The 19389-nt window shown below is 43.2% G+C and overlaps 2 protein-coding genes across 4 annotated transcripts in view; one reads left to right on the top strand and one right to left on the bottom strand.

Moving 5' to 3' along the window:
• Window positions 1-19389, bottom strand: part of PIK3R4 (phosphoinositide-3-kinase regulatory subunit 4) — a 198833-nt gene that overhangs the window by 154479 nt on the left and 24965 nt on the right. The window lies entirely within an intron of this gene.
• The window catches only part of ATP2C1 (ATPase secretory pathway Ca2+ transporting 1), a 172686-nt gene continuing 163212 nt past the window's right edge, over window positions 9916-19389 (top strand). For both annotated transcript variants that reach the window (XM_078432345.2, XM_078432344.2), the window contains exon 1: window positions 9916-10364. In XM_078432345.2, the coding sequence (XP_078288471.1) occupies window positions 10257-10364 (108 nt within the window). In that variant the 5' untranslated portion in view covers window positions 9916-10256. The remainder of the gene's footprint in view (window positions 10365-19389) is intronic.

The following is a 19389-nucleotide window of genomic DNA, read 5'->3' as shown; positions in this document are numbered from 1 at the left end:
ATCAAGTAAACAGCTATAATGGCGCTTGGTTTGAGCCCAGGAATTATGTTAAAGACCAGGAGCATACAGGAAGGAAGAAGTGACTGGCATTATTTGGAAGCACAGGCTCTATGTGTCATGGGGAGAGAGAGGACCCTAACCACATATCTGTTACTTTAACTACAATTAATCCTGACCTAAAATAGCTCACTAGTCACACAGCTTTAAATAGAAAGGATTACAATATAAAAGTTGATGGATGTGTCTTTCAGCTTATTCGTTTCATAAGCACATATACTAGGTAACTATTGTGCACGAGGCAACCTGCTTGGAGATGGACAGGGATACAAAATAGTGATGGACGTAGTACTATATAACAGTTAAGAGTTTGTGACTTGGAGTCAAATAGAAATGAGTTGGAATTGTAAGTAGGCCACTTATTTATGTTTTTATTAAAAAAATTTAATGTTTATTTTTAAGAGAGAGAGAGACAGAGTGTGAGCAGGGGAGAGGCAGCGAGAGAGAGGGAGACACAGCATCTGAAGCAGGCTCCAGGCTCTGAGCTGTCAGCCCAGAGCCCGACGCGGGGCTCAAACTCACAAACCAAACCGTAAGATCATGACCTGAGCTGCAGTCAGATGCATAACCTACCGAGCCACCCAGGCGCCCCTTAAGTAGGCCATTTGCATGCTAGGGGATTCTTGCTGAAGGCAGGCCAGGGCGATTAGATATCAAGGCGGTGGGGTGGCCGGCAGTGGGGTTACACTAAACTAACCCAACAGGATTACTGCTAAAACTGGACTAAGGAGGCAAAGTTGGGACCTATTCAGACAAAACTCAGAGAAGCTGACTCAAGTTTGGTCAAGGAAAGAATCTTTATCAACTGAAAAAAAAAAAAAATCAAGCAAGTGGAAAAACCAGGAAACAATTTCATGAGAAGTATTTCTTTGGAGATATCCATATAATGCTAATCGTCCCACACCCCTCGCAGGAGAAAGGGTCAGTGTTTGTCCCTTATTTTATGGAAGGACTTGGAGCAGTTGATAGGACTAACCTGAGAAATGGAGAAGGGGTCCATGGCAACAAGGTTGAGCACTGTATCTAGTAAAAAAAAAATGTTGTTCTCCTTTGGTGGCAGGTCAAAGGTATTTTATTCTAATGGCCCAGGGACATTGTGAAAGGGATCTTGCCCAGAAGGGCAGTTGGTGAGATGAGGAACCCACAGGAAGGGCTCTGAGTTATGCTGAAGACAGATGGGCAGGGGAGGATTGAAAGGGGATCCTGGGAGTTGCTACTGAAGAGCCTCCCAAGAATGTCTGAATAGAGCATGTGGAGGACACTTCATGACTGCATTGTGGAGGGACAAAGAGTAGTGGGTTAAATGAAGAGAGGGCCTGGAGGATGCTTTGGATCTCAGGAACCTCAAGGCTGCACTGTGGGAATACATTGACACACCAGGTGGTGACAGCAGCGACAGGTGGGGGCCCAGAACAGGAACAAGGAAGGGAGCACCATGGCTGCTGGCCAGGATTTGCTTAAGACTATGTGAGAGGCACATCTGAAAACTCCCGAAAATACTCGGGTGGCAGGTTATAGCAGAAGAAGGCCCTACATTAAGACGTGAACCAGGGGCGCCTGGGTGGCTCAGTCAGTTGAGAGTCTGACTTCAGCTCAGGTCATGATCTCACAGTAGGTGAGTTCAAGCCCTGCATCTGTGCTGACAGATTCTGTCACAGCCTGCTTCAGATTCTGTGTCTCCCTCTCTCTCTCTCTGCCCCTCCCCTGCTCTGTCTCTCTCTCAGAAATAAACATTAAAAAAAAAAAAAAAAGACACGAACCAGTGAAATTTGGGCTGTTACTGTTAGTATAACTAATCTGGATCCAGGGGCCAACAAGATCTGGAAAAGCTCAAGGCAGTTCATACCCAGATGCTACACTACATGTATCATCAGTCATTCATTCATTAAACAAAGATCTATTGAGTGACTGTGAGACACTAATGTAACAATGGACAAGACACTGTCAACACCCTGAAGGAGGTCAGTGAGGAAGGGGTTATAGACAGGAAACGGTCACTCTTGTAGAATTAGTGGTAGGGTCAAGTTATGTGTGTATGTGTGTGTGGGGGGGGCGTACAATAGGAGTGTGTAGGAGCCCTGTATTCATTCCTAGCCAGTGGGTCTCAAACTTACATGTGCATATGAATCATCTAGGGATCTTTTCAAAATGCAGATTATGATTTAGGAGATCCAGGGTATGGCCTGAGATTCTGGTGATGCTAACACTGCTGGTCTGTGGACCACAGGAGCCGCGAACCTCAAAAGAACATGTAACCAGTCATGTGAAAATAAATAAATAAATAAGTGATCCCATATGCCTCTGACTTTGATATCTAAGATTTTTAAAAAAATATTTATTTTCAAGAGAGAGAACATGTGCGTGCATGTGGGAGGAAGAGCGGAGACAGAGAGAGACAGAATACTAAGCAGGCTCCATGCTGCCAGTACAGAGCCCAACGCAGGGCTCGATCCCATGAACAGGGAGATCATGACCTGAGCCGGAAATCAAGAATTGGATGCTTAAACGACTGAGCCACCCAGGCGCCCCCCTTGAGATTTTTTCTTAAGTGTATTTATTTATTTTGAGAGAGAGAGGGCAAGTGGGGGAGGGACAGTCAGAGAGAGGGAGAGAGAATCCCAAGTAAGCTCTGTGCTGTCAACGCAGAGCCCAACTCAGGGCTCGATCTCACGGAAGCGCGAGATCGTGGCCTGAGCCAAAATCAAGAGTTGGATGCTCAGCTGACTGAGACACCAAGAGAGACACCCTGGTACCTAAGATTTAACAATAAAGACAAACTGGCATTCTGGTAACGATTACTCAGGTTATTGTACCTATATATAGTCTGGGTTGCACCAATATTCATGGTCTTTAGTGATCCAACCAAGGGAAGACATATCATTTTCCATGTTGGATAATTACCTGTTCTAAAAAATTTTTTTAATGTTTATTTATTTTTTAAAGAGAGAGCGAGCATGCGAGCAAGTGGGGGAGGGGCAGAGAGAGAGGGAGACACAGAATTCGAAGCTGGTTCCAGGCCCTGAGCTGTCAGCAGATAGCCCCACATGGAGCTTGAACCCACTAGCCATGAGATCGTGACCTGAGCCGAAGTTGACCCTCAACCGACTGAGCCACCCAGGCCCCCCAGATAATTATCTTTGGTAGTTAATAAAAATTCAAGGATAATGGAGTTTAAGAACATGACTATAAACATCACTGTGATGAACAGTCTGTCTACTCCAAATTGCATGCACATTATCTTTCTTTTAGCTAACATGAGCTGCTACTCCTATCAGACTCCCCTACTCTCATCCCCAATGGTGGTTTTTCACAGGAGGTGGCAGTGAAAACTGAGTGAGTTACCCACATAAACACCTCTGACCTGGGCCTTTCCACTAGAACTCAAGACAAGTATTTAAGAATTATTTTAGACTCCATGTTCTCTGGCCACTGAACTTCCATCCACGCAACAGAGTCAGAAAAATGGGAAAGGGAAGTTGGATTGCCTGTTTATTCCAAGGGCCATCCCCGTGCCAAGGGTAGGCCTGGTGCAGCAGCCAGACATCTGCTTTCAATTACATCCTTACTTTTCAAACCATCAAGCATTACAAGGGAACATACCAACCTGCCCACTCACCCCCACTTCCATTTGCCTAGTTAGCCAAAGCTCCTTTACTCAAATTAATGTATTTATTTTCCTTATTGCTGAAACCATATTTTTAGTTTTCATAGAGAATTATAGGAAGCACAACCACCAATCTGAAAGTTCCCTCAGGGTTGAACCACTGCTCTTAAGAGGAAATACCTCTGTCTTCTCTTTCTAGGTGTTACTCCTCCTAAAAAGAGCAAAGCATGGCTGCTAAGGGGAAGGTGGAAGGAAGCCAGGGTCATGAGGAGAAGGTGACACAGCTCCAGACATGGGTCCTTAGGAGAAGGTGTCTCTGAATCCACCAGAAATGGTAAGCTTCCTGGGGACATCTTATGTTTCTATTAAAGGACCATTTTGCAGTAAACTCAAGACTCGATGAGAGGAGACAGAGTTAGCAGTGGATCCTGCCCAGACTACAGTAGCATTGAAGACAAAGACGAGTAAATTATGCCTGGGGATGGGTTTGTGGAAAACCGTGATTTTGGAAATTCTTGGCATGAGGGGGCTGCCTGTTCCAAGTCCAAGATTCCTCCTTCCCCAACTGGAATGGAACAAGGTGTTAGTGCAGAAGACGGAGGGAGGTAGTGTTGTGTACAGCTGGCTATGGTTTCTGGCCCTGAGCTTAAAGAAAGGGCTGTCTCCCGAGCTAAGATTACTGATAGTGCTGCCTCAGCTTGATAAGAGGCGATATGATATCAAGTCAAGAGTGAGAGTTTGAGAGCAATATGATATCAAGTCAAGATATCACTGAGAAGACAGACCTTGGTGAGAGGTTCACTTGAAGCTTGATAACTGCAAGAGCTGACTCTTGGAAGAGTGGCTACAAAAAAAGAGATGAGCTTGGAGAAAGCCCACCACTGCCAGGGAAGTGCATTTTAAAATGCAAATCTGATGGGAGCTCTCAAAGTGCTCCAGCAAACAGGGTATCTATCCTTCAAACTCCACCTGACAAATCTCTCCACAGCCACATCTCCTGCCTGACAGCACCTAAACCAATGGTCCAGGGGTCATCGGCATCAGCATTGTGGGGGAAGCTGATACAAATGTGAAATCTCACTCTTCGCCCCAGACCTACTGAATCAGAAACTGTGAAGGTGGGGGCCAGCAATCTGTGCTTTAACAAGCCTTCCAGTTGATTCTGATGCATGTTCAAGTTTATTTAAAATTTTTTTAATGTTTATTTATTTTTGAGAGAGAGAGAGAGAGCATAAGTGGAGCATAAGTGGAGAGAGAGAGGGAGACACAGAATCTGAAGCAGGTTCCAGACTCTGAGCTGTCAGCACATAGCCCAACATAGGGCTCGAATTCACTAACCATGAGATCATGACCTGAGCCAAAGACCAGACGCTTAACTGACTGAGCCACCCAGGCGCCCCTGTTCAAGTCTATTTTAAACTATGCAGAAAAATGTTTTCTTCCTAAGTGGAGAGCAAGTGTCCCAGGAATGCAGAGTTGTTGTGAAATTTGAGAAATCAATACCTGAAGCCAAAAGCAGAAGGTTTGCTCTCTCATGGTTTGTGAGTTCAAGTCCATATCCAGCTCTGCTTGGGATTCTCTCTCTCTGCTCCTCCCCAAATCATGAGTGTGTGCTCTCTCTCTCTCTTTAAATAAACTTTAAAAAATTATAGAAACACCAGAGTGGTTGAATTGTGGTTGTAATAGGAGCATGGTGTGGTGGGGGCAGGGTGGTTGAATGTGAATTTGGGGAAAGTAAAATGCACCATATGCAGGTATGAGATAATTACTCCCTACATGGTGGGAGCACCAAGAAAATGTCATATCAAGTAGCACAAAAGATCTCATCATGCAAAAGGTGGAATGTTGGTGCTGCATATACTAGCCCTGAGAAGCAATGGTAAATGCCTCCCTTTCCCTCTCCTGATTCCATTTAGAACTGTCCTTGGGGGAGCAAGAAATGGAGCCAATATCCACAGACCTAGTGGGATGAGAATGATTTCTCAGAGGAATTCACGATAAAAAATGGTTTCTGTTTTCTGGGCTAACTGCTTCTCCATCATTCTCACTGCTTGCCCTTCATTTTACATCTGGGCTGGATTAATTCCCAGAGCATGGAGTCATTTTCCTGATAGAAACTCTCAGCACTGATTGGAAGGAGAAAGAGAAGGGATTAGTAGGGTTTTAGTTTTTGTCCCGATGCAATTTGGAAACGCTGTCCACTCAAAGGCATCCTGGAGACAAACTTTCTGTTTTCATTTCCTGTTTCTCATCCTGAATTTAACACTTGCGATGTTAAACGGATCCCATTCTCTTCTCTTTGTCTTTCCCCTTTAATAAATAGGTACCGGTGCATATGAATGAAACACCTGCTGTGTGCAGTGCACAGTACTAGTTGGCCTGGCAAACCCACATTTTCATCCCATCTTCTCCAACATTTGGAAAGGAGTAAACTGTAAAATAGCTTTCTTCATACCTTTGTCACTATTTTTTTTTTTTTTTTGGCTTTAGCTTTGCCTCTGTATGATGCTCTTTGAGCAAAGAAATGGGGATACCCATATTTTTAAGCGATTTGTGAAAAAGCTGGTAATTCTTAGAAACCGGAGAACACATGAATATCCTTTTGATGAGGGAGCATAAGGCAAGCTGAGGGCCAAGCACAAGCTAGCACCCCGCCCCCACCCCTAGGTGGGATATGTGTGACATTCCACAGGCACTCCTGGATGCCCAAGAACAAAGGAAAGGACAGAAAACAAATGGTTAACTGATAGAGATCACAGTCCTGCAGGATAAGATTCTCCATCAGTTTACAAATATCTCAGTAAATTATAAGAAAAAGGCAATCTTATCAACAGCCTAATCTCCAGAAACCTATAGACTCAGTTTCATGGAGCCCCAATATCACCCTCCCCTCCACTGTGATGTGGGGAACAAAGACAAGAAGGAAATGGTGGATAAAATTAAATTTCCTCATAACCTGCAGCCCTTGACAAATACTTGAGGCAAATACAGTCTAACATTTCTCCAAAAACCCCTACCATCCTAATGTTAATACCTTACTAAAGGAAAAACAACCTTAGCTTGACAATAGCAAGGCCTCAGGTATCTTATGAGTCCTTCTTAGCATATCAAAGTCCTTCTGGAAGGTCTTTTGCCTTTACTTCCCCCAGCTCCATAGTATATAGCCAGTCACTCTGCACAACCCCCCGTGCAGCTCTTTCTGCCCACCGGTCCTGCCCCCGTGCTTGAATAAAATCATTTTTTTTGCACCAAGGATGTCTCAAGAATTCTTTCTTGGCCGTCAGCTCCGGACCCCCACCACTCCAAAGACGCATCACTTTCACAGTGGATTGAGGCCTGGATCTAGTGCTTTCCTGGGTTTGTGCTTTGTGTTGGTTACTGTTCTTTTTTTTTAACGTTTATTTATTTTTGAGAGAGACAGACAGAGCGTGAGCAGGGGAGGGGCAGAGAGAGGGAGACACAGAAACCCAAGCAGGCTCCAAGCCCTGAGCTGTCAGCACAGAGCCCGACGCAGGGCTCCAACCTATGAACTGTGAGATCATGACCTGAGCTGAAGTTGGACGCTCAACCGACTGAGCCACCCAGGCGCCCCTGTTGGTTATTGTGCTAGGACAAGGGGTGGGAATGAATTGTTCAAATAACAGGTAATCACCCCACTCCTTATTGTGCTATTTTGCAGGGCGGTGGAATAAACCCCTTACCACTGGGTGGCTCCACTGGGCTATTTCGGTCTTTGCAGGTATATACTGTAGCCACCCAATCTCTGGTCCATTGCCATTTACCAAGGCAACTGAGTCACAGTGGCAATCAAACCATCACTCCTCCAGGCTGAGATGGCAGAGATGTCCATACTGTGAATACAACGGGACCGTGACTCTTCCCCATTATGTTTGTAATAAATATGGAGTGGAATTAACCATTGCAATCTATTTCAAACAGAAACTGAGAATATGGTAGTTTTCAAAGTTTGTGAAGCAGAAAATCTGAATCTATAGTACAACTTCTTTTCAAGATCACCAGAATCATTTCAGAAAGGAACTTTTATGTGATAAATAATGAGTATTAGCCTTATTTATGCAGAATCCAGGATAGGAAGTTATATGATTTTGCATGAAAATGCACCTGATCTCTAATCTAATAATCTTAGTCTGCAAATTCTTAACAGTCTAAGTTTGTCTTTCTCTTTAACAATGCAACCCCATGCCTTTCCTTTGTTAGATTCATCTGTAAAGAGGTTCTTAGGAATCCATTTCGGGATGTGGGCTAAGAGACTGTGCAGTGTACTGACTGGGAACGGAACCTCTGGGGATTCTGGTGTGTCAGCCTACCTGGTTGGAGTCCCTTCTCCCCTGCTTTGTCGCTGTGTGACCTTGGCAAGTTGTTTACCCTCTCTGAGCCTCAGTTTCCCCATAGGGTGCTGTAGGGTTACATGAGATAATGCACGTAAAGAATTTAGCACAGTGTCTGGCTGAAAGGCCCAATAAATGTTAGATACGATTTGCTTTTTGTTGTCGACTAAACGCCTAAGGGGATTTTAGTTGTGTTTGTTCCACCGGCTTCTCTTTTTATGCTAAATCTAGCCAGGACAGTTTTCTGTCTGGGTTTTCTTTTCTCTCCCCAGACCCAGCCCTTCCCCATCTCTTTTCACTGACCTCCTCAAACCAGGAGAAGGTGAGCATGAAACAACCATTTGAAATGAAGTCTGCTTTGTGTTCATCCGTTGGGAAAAGGCTTTGATCACAGCCGTGCTGTGGGTGTTTGGCAGACTGCCAGCTTCTTTCCATAAGAAGAGGCATCTCTGAAGGTTTAGATATTTTAAAAAAGGAAGGGAAGAGGGCAGCTTGTGGGTTCCTCAAGGGTGTGTATAAATGACACCTTTCCTCCTCCCAAAGCCTCCAGGGGCCTCCCCTCTTTCCAGGGCCAGGGTGTCTAGGTTTCCACGCTTCTTGTTTTTCTGGGCTGTGAGCTGCCTGGGAGTGCACAACACTGCCCTTAGCATTCTGGTGGTTCACAGCACAGGGCTTGGCTCTGGCCCTCATTAGAGTCCACTGGCTGTCTCCAGCATACAGAGGAGACTCAAGAGCCAGCCAGTGTGCACCTAAAGAGCGGACAGGAGGGCAGGGCCTCCTCCTCCTGGGAGCCAGCCCCAGTAGCATTATATAAACGACTTCTTGGAATTGCCAGCCTGGCCCTGGTGAGACTGGAAGATCACCTTGTGAGTGGGCCCAAGGCCAGCTTGACAGATGGTCTGGGCTGTGGCAGCACGACCCACATTAGGTCCATCAAGTGTGTTCCCTGAAGGCAAGTGGCCCAGCCAGGAGTGTCAGGGCGGATGTCCAGGGGGACAGCTAGGGAGGCAACGTGCGTCCCCAGCTCTGCTTACCCTTCCTCCCCAACAGTGCAGTCTCTGAAGGGGAAGAGACAAGTTCTTTCTCTTTCCACTTGAAAGCAAATCTCGAGGCCTTATGATTTTGGGTTGATGTCTGGCCTAGACTCTACACAACAGCCCCTCACCCAGGTGGCCAAATGTTTCCACCCGACGAACCAGCTACTACAGTGTTAACAAGGATAATAAAACAGTAAGGCCTACTTGGAAACTTTGTTCAGAAACCCCGTGGCTTCTATAGACTATTAAGAAAATATTGAAGTTTCAAATTTCATGATTTCATGTCCTCTAAGACCACAGTCCTCTTACCCTGTTCTCTTTTTAAAGCGTGAATCCTTTTTTAAAATACTTAGAAAGTAAATGTATAACATTTTTTCTCCCTTACATTCGGAATAAAGCCTGGGGAAATTTAATGTTCCTGGATTTGGCCTGTGGATTTGAGATAAGGATTCAAGGAGAGAAGCCTTTTAACTCAGAACAGAATCTGTTCCCGGCTATTGTTCAATTAACGTAAAGTATCTGGTTACCGGGCGTGTTGCATAATGCATGACAGTGTAAACCAAACCTTTTAAGTGCTGCCACTGAACTCCTCGATAACAGTGAAGAGTGAAGTAAATTGTTAATTTTTTTTAGAAGTCCCCTAAAACAAAGCTTCTTGAGACTGAATGAATCAACACTTTTGAGCTGAGACGCAGCCAAGGGATGTCCCTATGTGTGCTCATGCTGATAAAAAATCTAGAAGGAAACAGAAAAAACCACATGTCATGTCCTCTTTAAGAGCCAGAAAAGCTGTCAGAAGAATTAAGATTAAGCCTCACGAGAGTCTGTGGGTGTGGAAAGTCACCAGCTAGCTAATATTAACATAGCTTGCAACAGAACGCTGTTGCTAGAAATAGGGCGATCGCATCACTACCACTAAGCAATTTGCATTCTGTGGACCAGCCCCTACATTCCTCCTGGCTCCTGCTGCCCTTTGGGCATTGTATTTCTGGACGTTTTTAGATGGTCGGTACTCAGACTTGGCTGTCTGGCTTCACCAGGAACCCACCCAAAAGAGGAAGCAGCAAGGAGAAGAACATTTGCTTTGTTTGCAGGAAAGTGACTGAGCTACAAGCAAATCTTTAGGCATCCGAGGAATTGTGAAGCTTCTAGACTTCATATGGTTGCTGACAGGGTGGGGCAGACGAGAACCTTCTTACTTTCCTCACCATGGATAATCTGTTGCCTCAGTCTAGATTCTCTTACTTCAAAAAATATCCTCTCCATGCAATTAGGAAATATTTATCGATGCTGAGAAACCAAAAAGCTGAAGAACAGGTATCATCTTGTTTATATTATCTTTAAGGTTAACGGATGTTTGCTTTTGGGTGTTGCTTTTTACTATGTGCCTTCGTGATTTTGTTTCTGCTAGTTTATATGTTTATAGGCTCCTGCTTGTGGCTATTCGGATTTAGCAATCCGAGAAGCAAGCAGGCTTGTGAAGATTTATTTGAACTTGGAACATTTGGATCCTGACATTAAGCTCAAGCTCTGTAATAAAACCATGTGCTTCTCCTTCTTCTGAATAGCTAGACCAAACTACCCAGTTAGAGTTAAACTGTAGTCTCCTTGATAATTTTCCAGGCTCTCAAATATAAATTTTAAACTATCCATATCTTGACAAATAAAAGTATTAGGCCCTAGAAATACACTTGTCTTCTTGTCTGTATGGCCATGTATTTATGGCTATGTTAGTATCACCAGGATTTGCAAAACAAAAAACATTGTGTGCACTGTAAATATAATAGCTTCAAATAGATCACTAATGAGCGATGACAATCATTCAGAAGTAACTAGACACTTTTTTCCGTGGAGGGCAAGGGTATACAGCACTGCAGTTTTCAGTCTTTTTAGCCAATCAAAAGTTAGGGTTTTTAGTAGTAGACTCTAGCATGTGGGAGTATAAACATTAACAAATTGGTTAAAATATTGGATCACTTCTTGTTTAACATCATGCATTCATTCTATTATGTTGAGATTTGTTTCATTCTATCCCTTACAATCATCTATGAAAAGGCATTTCTAAAAACTGCGTTTCTGACTTGTACCAAACTGTAAGAAGAAATAGCTGTATCTGATCTATTGAAATCTAGTGGCTCATTTAGAAAAAAATATGACCATGGTGAAGGACAAATGTATAGCCACATAGAAGACCCAAAGAATCATAAACTGCTTGCACATCATGCTTGTAACTCATATTGCAAACTATATGGGAGATAACCATGGTGTTCTGTATCTGAATGAGGTGACCTACTTCATGAAATACTTCCAGGAAGTGAAAGCAAAGGTCAGCAGACAGAAAATCCTCTAATGATAGGTTTCCCAAAAAGTCCATGCTTAATTTGGAAGATGAAAATCATTACTACTGTTCCAGAGGAAACTGCTTTTGTGCTGTGCTTTAATGATTTTACAAGAGCTGGAACTTCAGATTGTGCTGAAGAAGGGGGCTGGGCTGGTCCAATTTAGCTCCTACTCAGGCAAGGTGTCCTGATTACGAAAGAATCTCTTTCCAGTCTCAGCACTTGCTTGCTTTTGAAGAGGAAAGCCAGAGACCCCGGTGGTGGTGCTGTGAGATGTTGTCTGCCACACTCACTAAGTCCATCTCTGCAGGCCTCCTCAGGCCTCTTTACAGTGGGGAGCGGGGAGTGGCTGAAAGGGTAGGGTTGGAACTGCGGAATGTGGATTAAGTGATTTTTCCCCCTTTTCTCAGTGCTGTAAGTTTTCAGAGATGTGTCTATAGTGATTGTGCAGTTTATCGTTTTGTTTGCTTAAAAATTGTTACCAAATGCATTCCAAAGAACATGAGAATGTATCGTGGATTCTTGGACTTGCACTGGGTGGGTGGTCCTCTCCCCAGCTGACAACCATTGGGGATGACCTGAGAACGACTGGGAACATTGTGCTGAGTTTTTAACTTTCTATACAAATTGATGGAGAAATAAAAACAAATAATACATTCATTTCTTTTCTGAAACCAATTAATAGCTCTGCAGACAGACAGTCTCACAGAATTAGAGAAATTAGGTCAGAGCCAATGATGGCTAACCTTGAAAAGCTTGTTGGAAAGTTATAAAGAAGATTAATAACGTTTATAATTTTAGGACCTCATATTTGTTGTCTCTCTAATGCTTACAGTCCTGTAATACAGACTCTCATTATAAAGGTGAGGGAAGAGAGACAAAGACCTGAATCCTTGTCCAAGGCCACCCAGCCAAAAAGTATTGAAGGGAGATTGGAATTCCTGTTTGCCTAGCTTTAAACTTGACCCATTTGGGGGCGGCTGGCTGGCTCAGTCAGTAGAGTATGCAACTCTTCACCTGGAGGTCATGAGTTCCAACCCTACGTTGGTAGTAGAATTTACTTAAAAAAGAAAAAAAAATGACCCATATCACCATGCTTGATCTCCGAATGATCTATACCAACACAGTGATAGCAACACAGCAAACTGCTAACCTTTCTCCTAGAGAGTATTTCTAACGCTTCAGATGTTCATGTCATAATTCTTACCCTAAGTTTGGTGTGATTAATTTCATTTTTTAAAAAAAAAATTTTTAATGTTTATTTGTTTTTGAGACAGAGAGACAGAGCATGACCAGGGGAGGGGCAGAGAGAGAGAGGGAGCCACAGAATCTGAAGCAGGCTCCAGGCTTTGAGCTGTCAGCATAGAGCCTGACATAGGGCTCGAACCCACCAACTGTGAGTTCATGACCTGAGCCAAAGTTGGATGTTTAACTGACTGAGCCACCCAGGAGCCCCTGGTGTGATTAACTTCTTAATATTTTTCTAAATTTGTATTTAAATCACTTACTTTTTTTTTTTAACTTTTTTGTTGTTTTTATTATGCACTACATTAATATACTGCATAACATTCTAGAACGGGTAGGTGAGCATAACCGAGTTATTTTTCATCCATCAGGAAAAGGCTTCCTTAGTCGATATTCTCCAAACACTTTGACACATAGTAACACATAACTCCAGAGACGCACCTATCTCTTTCCATAAAACTCCACTCATGTGAATAACAGGCAACCCTTTTTTCCTGGCCCTTGTTAGTGAACCAGTGGATGTGTGCAGTGGCTGTGCCAGGGATGAGCAAGCACGGGCCATGACACCTGTCCCAGGCAGAATCTCGAACCACACAGCACCACGGTTGCCAAGCAAATTACTTACTTTTTAACTTGTTTGTTTAGAAAGAAAATTTTATATAACTACCGTAAGTGGAAAACCACTGCCATTTACCATATACGTAAGAGAAAAATAAATAGAATAAAAACAGAATAATGCTAAGTTCTAGCCAGATACTGTTACCTTTGAAACCTCTGAGCCTGAAACCTACATTTAATGTAGTGTCTGCAGGCTACCTAAAATCTTCTCTTATGCCATCTAGCACCATTGCGTCCCATCCATGTTGTGTTCACACACATGGGAGAATATTGTCTCAGGCGCACCGTCTGTTTCTTCACTTCTGTGCCTTCCAATACACTCCTCTCTGTAACCTAGAATTCTGTTCTTAACTTACAACTTGCCCACCTGGAGATCGCCTATATACCCTTCAAGACTCAGGTTAAATGGCTCCGTAAAAAACCTTTCTCCAACTCTGCTGGGAAGAGGGAAGCACAGCCCATCCTTTTCTAAGATATTCTGTCTGTGTGTAATAAGGTCCCTTACTATATTGTATGTAGTAAGCCATTGCTTACATGTGTATATACATCACCCATACACATATGACACTGGGCGATTTCCTGTTCTTTGTTCTCTCAGACCTACCTTGGAGCCTGACACAGGCTGGTGTAGGGGTGACTCACGACACAGGCAGTTGCCTGTGGAGCACACCTCCTTTCTTGCCTCTACCCATGTCTTGATGGGGTCTGGAGGGTCCCCATAGATCCCGGTCATGGGGATCTTGTCTTGTCCACAGATGCTTTCTTGTTTAAAGCTTCTCCTCAGGACTTTGCACTCGGTGTCATACAAACATGAAGGTTTGACCTAAGGGTTTGTTTGTTTGGTAGTTTTTGTTATTATTCCTACAGTGCTGGACCAATCAGTGGGTGGACAGGTTATTTACCAAACTGAGAACAAGTATCCCATCCTTTGCATTCCTGAACTCTATTATAGCTGGCATTTCACAAAGCCAAGTCCCTAAGTAGGAGATTAAGGTCATTAATTAGATGAGCATGCAGAAGGTTGGGAAAATTAGACAATGAAACATTTTTGAACAGTATTCTTCAAATGGTGTGGTGGTGGTGGTGGTGGTGGTCATTGCAGGGACACAGTCTGAGCCTAAGTGAGCTCTCAGATGAGTTTGGGCAGGTGGGCTGAGCACATTCATGAGGGTATTTGGTTTCATGGGACCGGCCAGGGTCTGGCTCAGATGTAGATGTCTGAGTTTGTGAGAAATGAACAGGGCTTACAGGCAATGATCTCTTGAGTACTAGAGACCCAGCAGCCTGCTACGTGATTCAGGTGACCAAGTGGGACACTGAATGAGGAAGAGAGAATTTGCTTCACTTCTGGGTAGACTGTAGACTTGGCTTCAGCCCAGTGAGTCCTACAGAGGATTGAGGGCCCTATGAACCCCCAGGGAATGCTGCCCTTAAAGGTTAGCACCACTGATAGAGACGTTATTCACGGATGCCAGCACCAAATGGTAAGAGAAGAGAGTTTGTGAGCTTATATGGGACAGTCTACTCTCTCTCCATTGGTGAGCTCCTCCATTCCCATGGCTTCAAACACCACCTATTTGCTGACAACTCCCAAATATTTATCCCCAGTGCACTTCAGTCTTGTATACACAATTGCCAATTTGACATCTCTATCTGAATGAATGTGGATGTTGCAGACTGAAGGAGAGAACTCACAAGATCTGTCCTCAAACCTGTCACTCCCAAGGTCCATCAATCAGCACAAAAGCTCAAACCAGAAACATGTGAGTCACCTTGGTACCTCCCTTTCTCTCCCTCACCTCCTCCTCCTTTGCAATCTTGTTAATAAGACTAGTCAATTCTACTTCTAAAATAGTTACTGAATCCTACATCTTCACCTAGCAACCCTGCTACATCCTCTTCTCTAGCTTGGACCATTGCAATAGCACTTGAATTTGTGTCCCTACATTCACTCTTGTTACCCTACAAGTTCCTTATAGCAGTCAGAATTTTCTTCATTAAGTAAAAATCTTTTTCACCCCAGTGCAGGCAACATGACTGTTTTCACTGGCCATCTTAGCCCCAGTGCCAAACATAAGTAAAGTACATAGTAGGTGATAAATTCATATAACTGAATGAGTAAACATGGAGGTTGGGGAATACAGAGGCTAAGGATGCTATTATGCAGGTGAGGCAAGAGATGGTGAAAATACAGTTATTTTTAGTAAACAAAGAGTGGTGAGACCTAGGGAAAACTATGCAATTTATTTTATGAATGTGGAACTAGAGGTTAAGAAGTTTGCCCAAGGTCGCACAGCTCATTTGAATCAGTGCTGGGATTAGAATTTGGCCTGTTTGTCTCCCAGTTCAGTGCTCTTTCCAGTGTGTGTTGTGAGTCTTAGCAGAGATGTAGAAAAAGGACAATATGACTACCAAGCAAAGAGATAAGGATTCTATAGGCTGAGTCCGTAGGGCAGGTAATGCCTGAAGGTCAATTTGTCAATAATAAATAAACCCCCCTGATGAAAGACTAAGACAAAGAAGGGTCTACTAGTTTGAGCTTTTGTTCATCAATTTATACTGCCCTGCAGCAGCCTTGCCAACTTGAATTTCTTCTTCTATGTGTTCCACAGATGAGGGGTCGGAAAATACAGGATGGTTAATTAATAGCCAAGATTTTGTGATGATCTGTGCTGATGGCGCTTTGCTCTCTTCAATAGAAAGATTTCTTTCCAGGAGCACCTGGGTGGGTCAGTTGGTTAAGCGTCCAACTTTGGCTCAGGTCATGATCTCGCGATTCGTGAGTTCAAGCCCTGCATCGGGCTCTGTGCTGACAGCTCAGAACCTGGAGCCTGTTTCAGATTCTGTGGCTCCCTCTCTCTCTCTCTGACCCTCCCCCGTTCATGCTCTGTCTCTCTCTGTCTCAAAAATAAATAAACGTTAAAAAAATTTAAAAAAAAAAAGGAAAGATTTCTTTCCAAATAAGAAATATCATCTATGCGCTGACCTGACATGTCTTATTTAACAGTGTATCTGCTTAAAAATAAGGAGATCAGTCTTTGGGGCCAGAGACATGTATAAAAACCATATTGTATATAATGTGTATGTGTGTGTGTGTGTGTGTGTGTGTGTGTGTGGTGTGTATATATATATATATATGATATTATATTGACATTACATATGTATTTATTGGAATTAGACCCTTGAACCAGTATAATATCATCTTCCAACAAAATTAATCCACCCAATTTTTTTACCATCCTTCTATATTCTTATCTGAAAATATAATCATGCTATTATTGATATCCTCATATAAATACAGACATCAGATATTGACCTGGACGAGACTGAATGCAGAGCTGACAGAGCTCTGCTTGGTCATCGTGTTTTACAGGATTCCTTAATCCCTTCGATTATTTAGCAACCTTTCTCACGTATAGTATGTGGAACATATTTATAAGTGATCAAAATGTAAAAATGACCTACATGGCCCCTCTATTATGCTTCCAGTCTCAATGAGTAGAAAGAGCTGATTCAAATGTTTATAATATGAGGCAAAAACCACACAGTGCAGTCACAGTGGGTATATCTGGCTCAAGATCTGCTCTGATTAATCTGCTTAAAATGAGGAAAGTAGTCTTTGAGGACCAGGGGGCATGTACTGTAGCTGTATTTTAATTAAGGATTAGAACCAAAAAAGTTTTTGGAGGTTGTTCTAAAGTTTCTCTTCAATGGCTTAAGAAAACGTTTCTAGTTCAAACAGGGTCACTGGGTTTTTATTTCTTGCTGGGCTCCTTAATGAATGTTAACCTCAAAGTTGGGTTTTTAAATAAATATTTGGATTTAATTTGAACATTAAAAACTTTGTTCTTCATTTTGGCTCTTATACCTGCTCTGAATAACAATACAAAAATTAAGGACCCCCCTCATACTCTCTCAAAAATCTATGTTAAGATTTGAAAAGTCACATAAGGGTTTTGAGTGGCTGATGCAGGCCGTAGGTGAAATGATATAAGTTTCACCACAGCTTGGTTTAAGAACGTTAAGAGGTTTTAGCTCCTTAAAGTGAGTTGGTTATATTTTTAAAAAATTTTTAATGTTTATTTTTTTATTTTTGAGGGAGAGAGAGAGAGAGACAGAGTGTGAGTGGGGGAAGGGGGGGGGAGAGAGAGAGAGAGAGAGAGAGAGAGAGAGAGAGAATCTGAAGCAGGTTCTAGGCTCTGAACTGTCAGCACCAGAGCCTGATGTGGGGCTCGAACCCACGAGACGTGAGATCATGATCTGAGCCGAAGTTGGACACTTAACCAACTGAGCCATCCAGGCGCCACGAGTTGGTTATATTTTGAGAGTATAAAAAAGTCACCCATTTTTTAAAGCCTCTTTAAAAAAGTCATGAAATACTATTGATAGTACAAATGACATCTCAGGGGGGAAATTAAATGCATTTGCCCCTTGTCCTTGGGCTTGAGTAGGAAAAAAGCTTTAATCCTCCAGAACCAAGAGGAAAAGATTATCTGGGTAAAATGTAAGATAGAGGACAGAGATTACACTCTACTTTTGTGGAGGAATTTGTGTGATTATATACAGGTAACATTGGCAGTTAAATGGCTATAATAATATGAAGCTGAACCTTAATATTTCTGACTATTAAATATGACATTTGAAGTTGAACTGTTTTGGGGCACCTGGGTGGCTCAATTGGTTAAGCATCCAACCCTTGATTTCAGCTCAGGTCATGACCTCACGGTTTGTGGGTTCAAGCCCCACATTGGGCTCTGTGCCAGCAGTGTGGAGCCTGCTTGGGATTCTCTCTTTCCGTCTATCTCTGCCCCTCCTGCACTTGCTCTCTTTCTCTCTCTCTCTCAAAATAAATAAATAAACATTAAAAAAAAAAAAAAAAGCTGAATTGTTTTGTCATGGTAACAATAACAGTGTCCTCTATCTGAAGGGAGAAATTACACAGAAAAAAGAAAAGAGCTATTTATTTACCCAAAAAAGCCTCCAGTGGTTTTCTCCATGTCTTTGTCCATTCAGACTGCTATAACAAAATATCAGACTGGGTGGTTTATAAAACACAGACATTTTTTTCTCACCGTTTTGGAGGCTGAAATTCCAAGATAGAGGGGCTGGTGGATTCGATGTGTGGTGAGACCCCACTTCCTGGTTGCAGACTGCTTGTTGACTTCTCAGATGTATCCCTACATGGCAGAGAGAGACAAGGGAACTAACTCTGCAGGGTCTCATTTTTTTTTTTTTTTTATTTTTTAATGTTTATTTTTGAGAGAGAGAGAGAGAGAGAGAGAGAGCATGAGCAGGGGAGGGGCAGAGAGAGAGGGAGACAAAGAACCTGAAGCAGGCTCCAGGCTCTGAGCTGTCAGCACAGAGCCCAACGTGGGGCTTGAACTCACCAACCGCGAGATCGTGACCTGAGCCGAAGTCAGACGCTCAACCGACTGAGCCACCCAGGCGCCCCTGCAGAGTCTCATTTTTAAAGGCAGGAATCCCATTCATGAAGGCTCCATCCTCATGACCTAATCACCTCCCAAAGGCCCCTTCCGAGTACCATCACCACATCGGAGGGTAGGGATTCAGCATGTGAATGTTAGGTGAGGGGACACAAACCCCCAGTCTGTGGCACTCCATAACCTGTAAGATGCCTGAGAATTGTAACTGTAGCTTGCATGAAGATGAATGACTTCCTAGTCAGCACTCACGCTCTTGTGCTTCCTCTCCCCCAACCCAGTCTTCTCTATCTGAGAGAATGGCACCATCACTACCCATGCAGGCAGAGACCTAAGAGTCCTCTTGGGCATTTTCTGCTCCCTTAGTCAATATCTAATGTATTGCCAAATCCTTTCAATTCTATCCCTAAATATTCCTTCAATCAATCTGTCATCTTCTCTCTCTCAGCACCTTAGCCCAGAGGCCCTCATCACCTCTTGTCTGAAATACTGTAGTAGCTTTCTCATTGGTCTTCCTCTATCCACTGCTGGCCCGTCCAATCAGTTCTTCACACTACAGGAGACACAAACCTGACAGGAAACTCCCCAGACCCATGCTTATGTTCTTTCATTGGCTTCTACTCATTTGTACAATAAAGACAAAGTTGCTCAACATGGAAGGCCTTGCGTGGTCTGGCCTTGATCCTCTCTCCTGCTGTA

The sequence above is a fragment of the Panthera onca genome, chromosome C2 (assembly GCF_046562875.1).
Source record: "Panthera onca isolate mPanOnc1 chromosome C2, mPanOnc1 haplotype 2, whole genome shotgun sequence".
In the NCBI taxonomy this organism is placed as follows: Eukaryota; Metazoa; Chordata; class Mammalia; order Carnivora; family Felidae; genus Panthera; species Panthera onca.
Note: the sequence above shows the minus strand (reverse complement) of the source record. Positions and strands in the feature narration are given on the sequence as shown.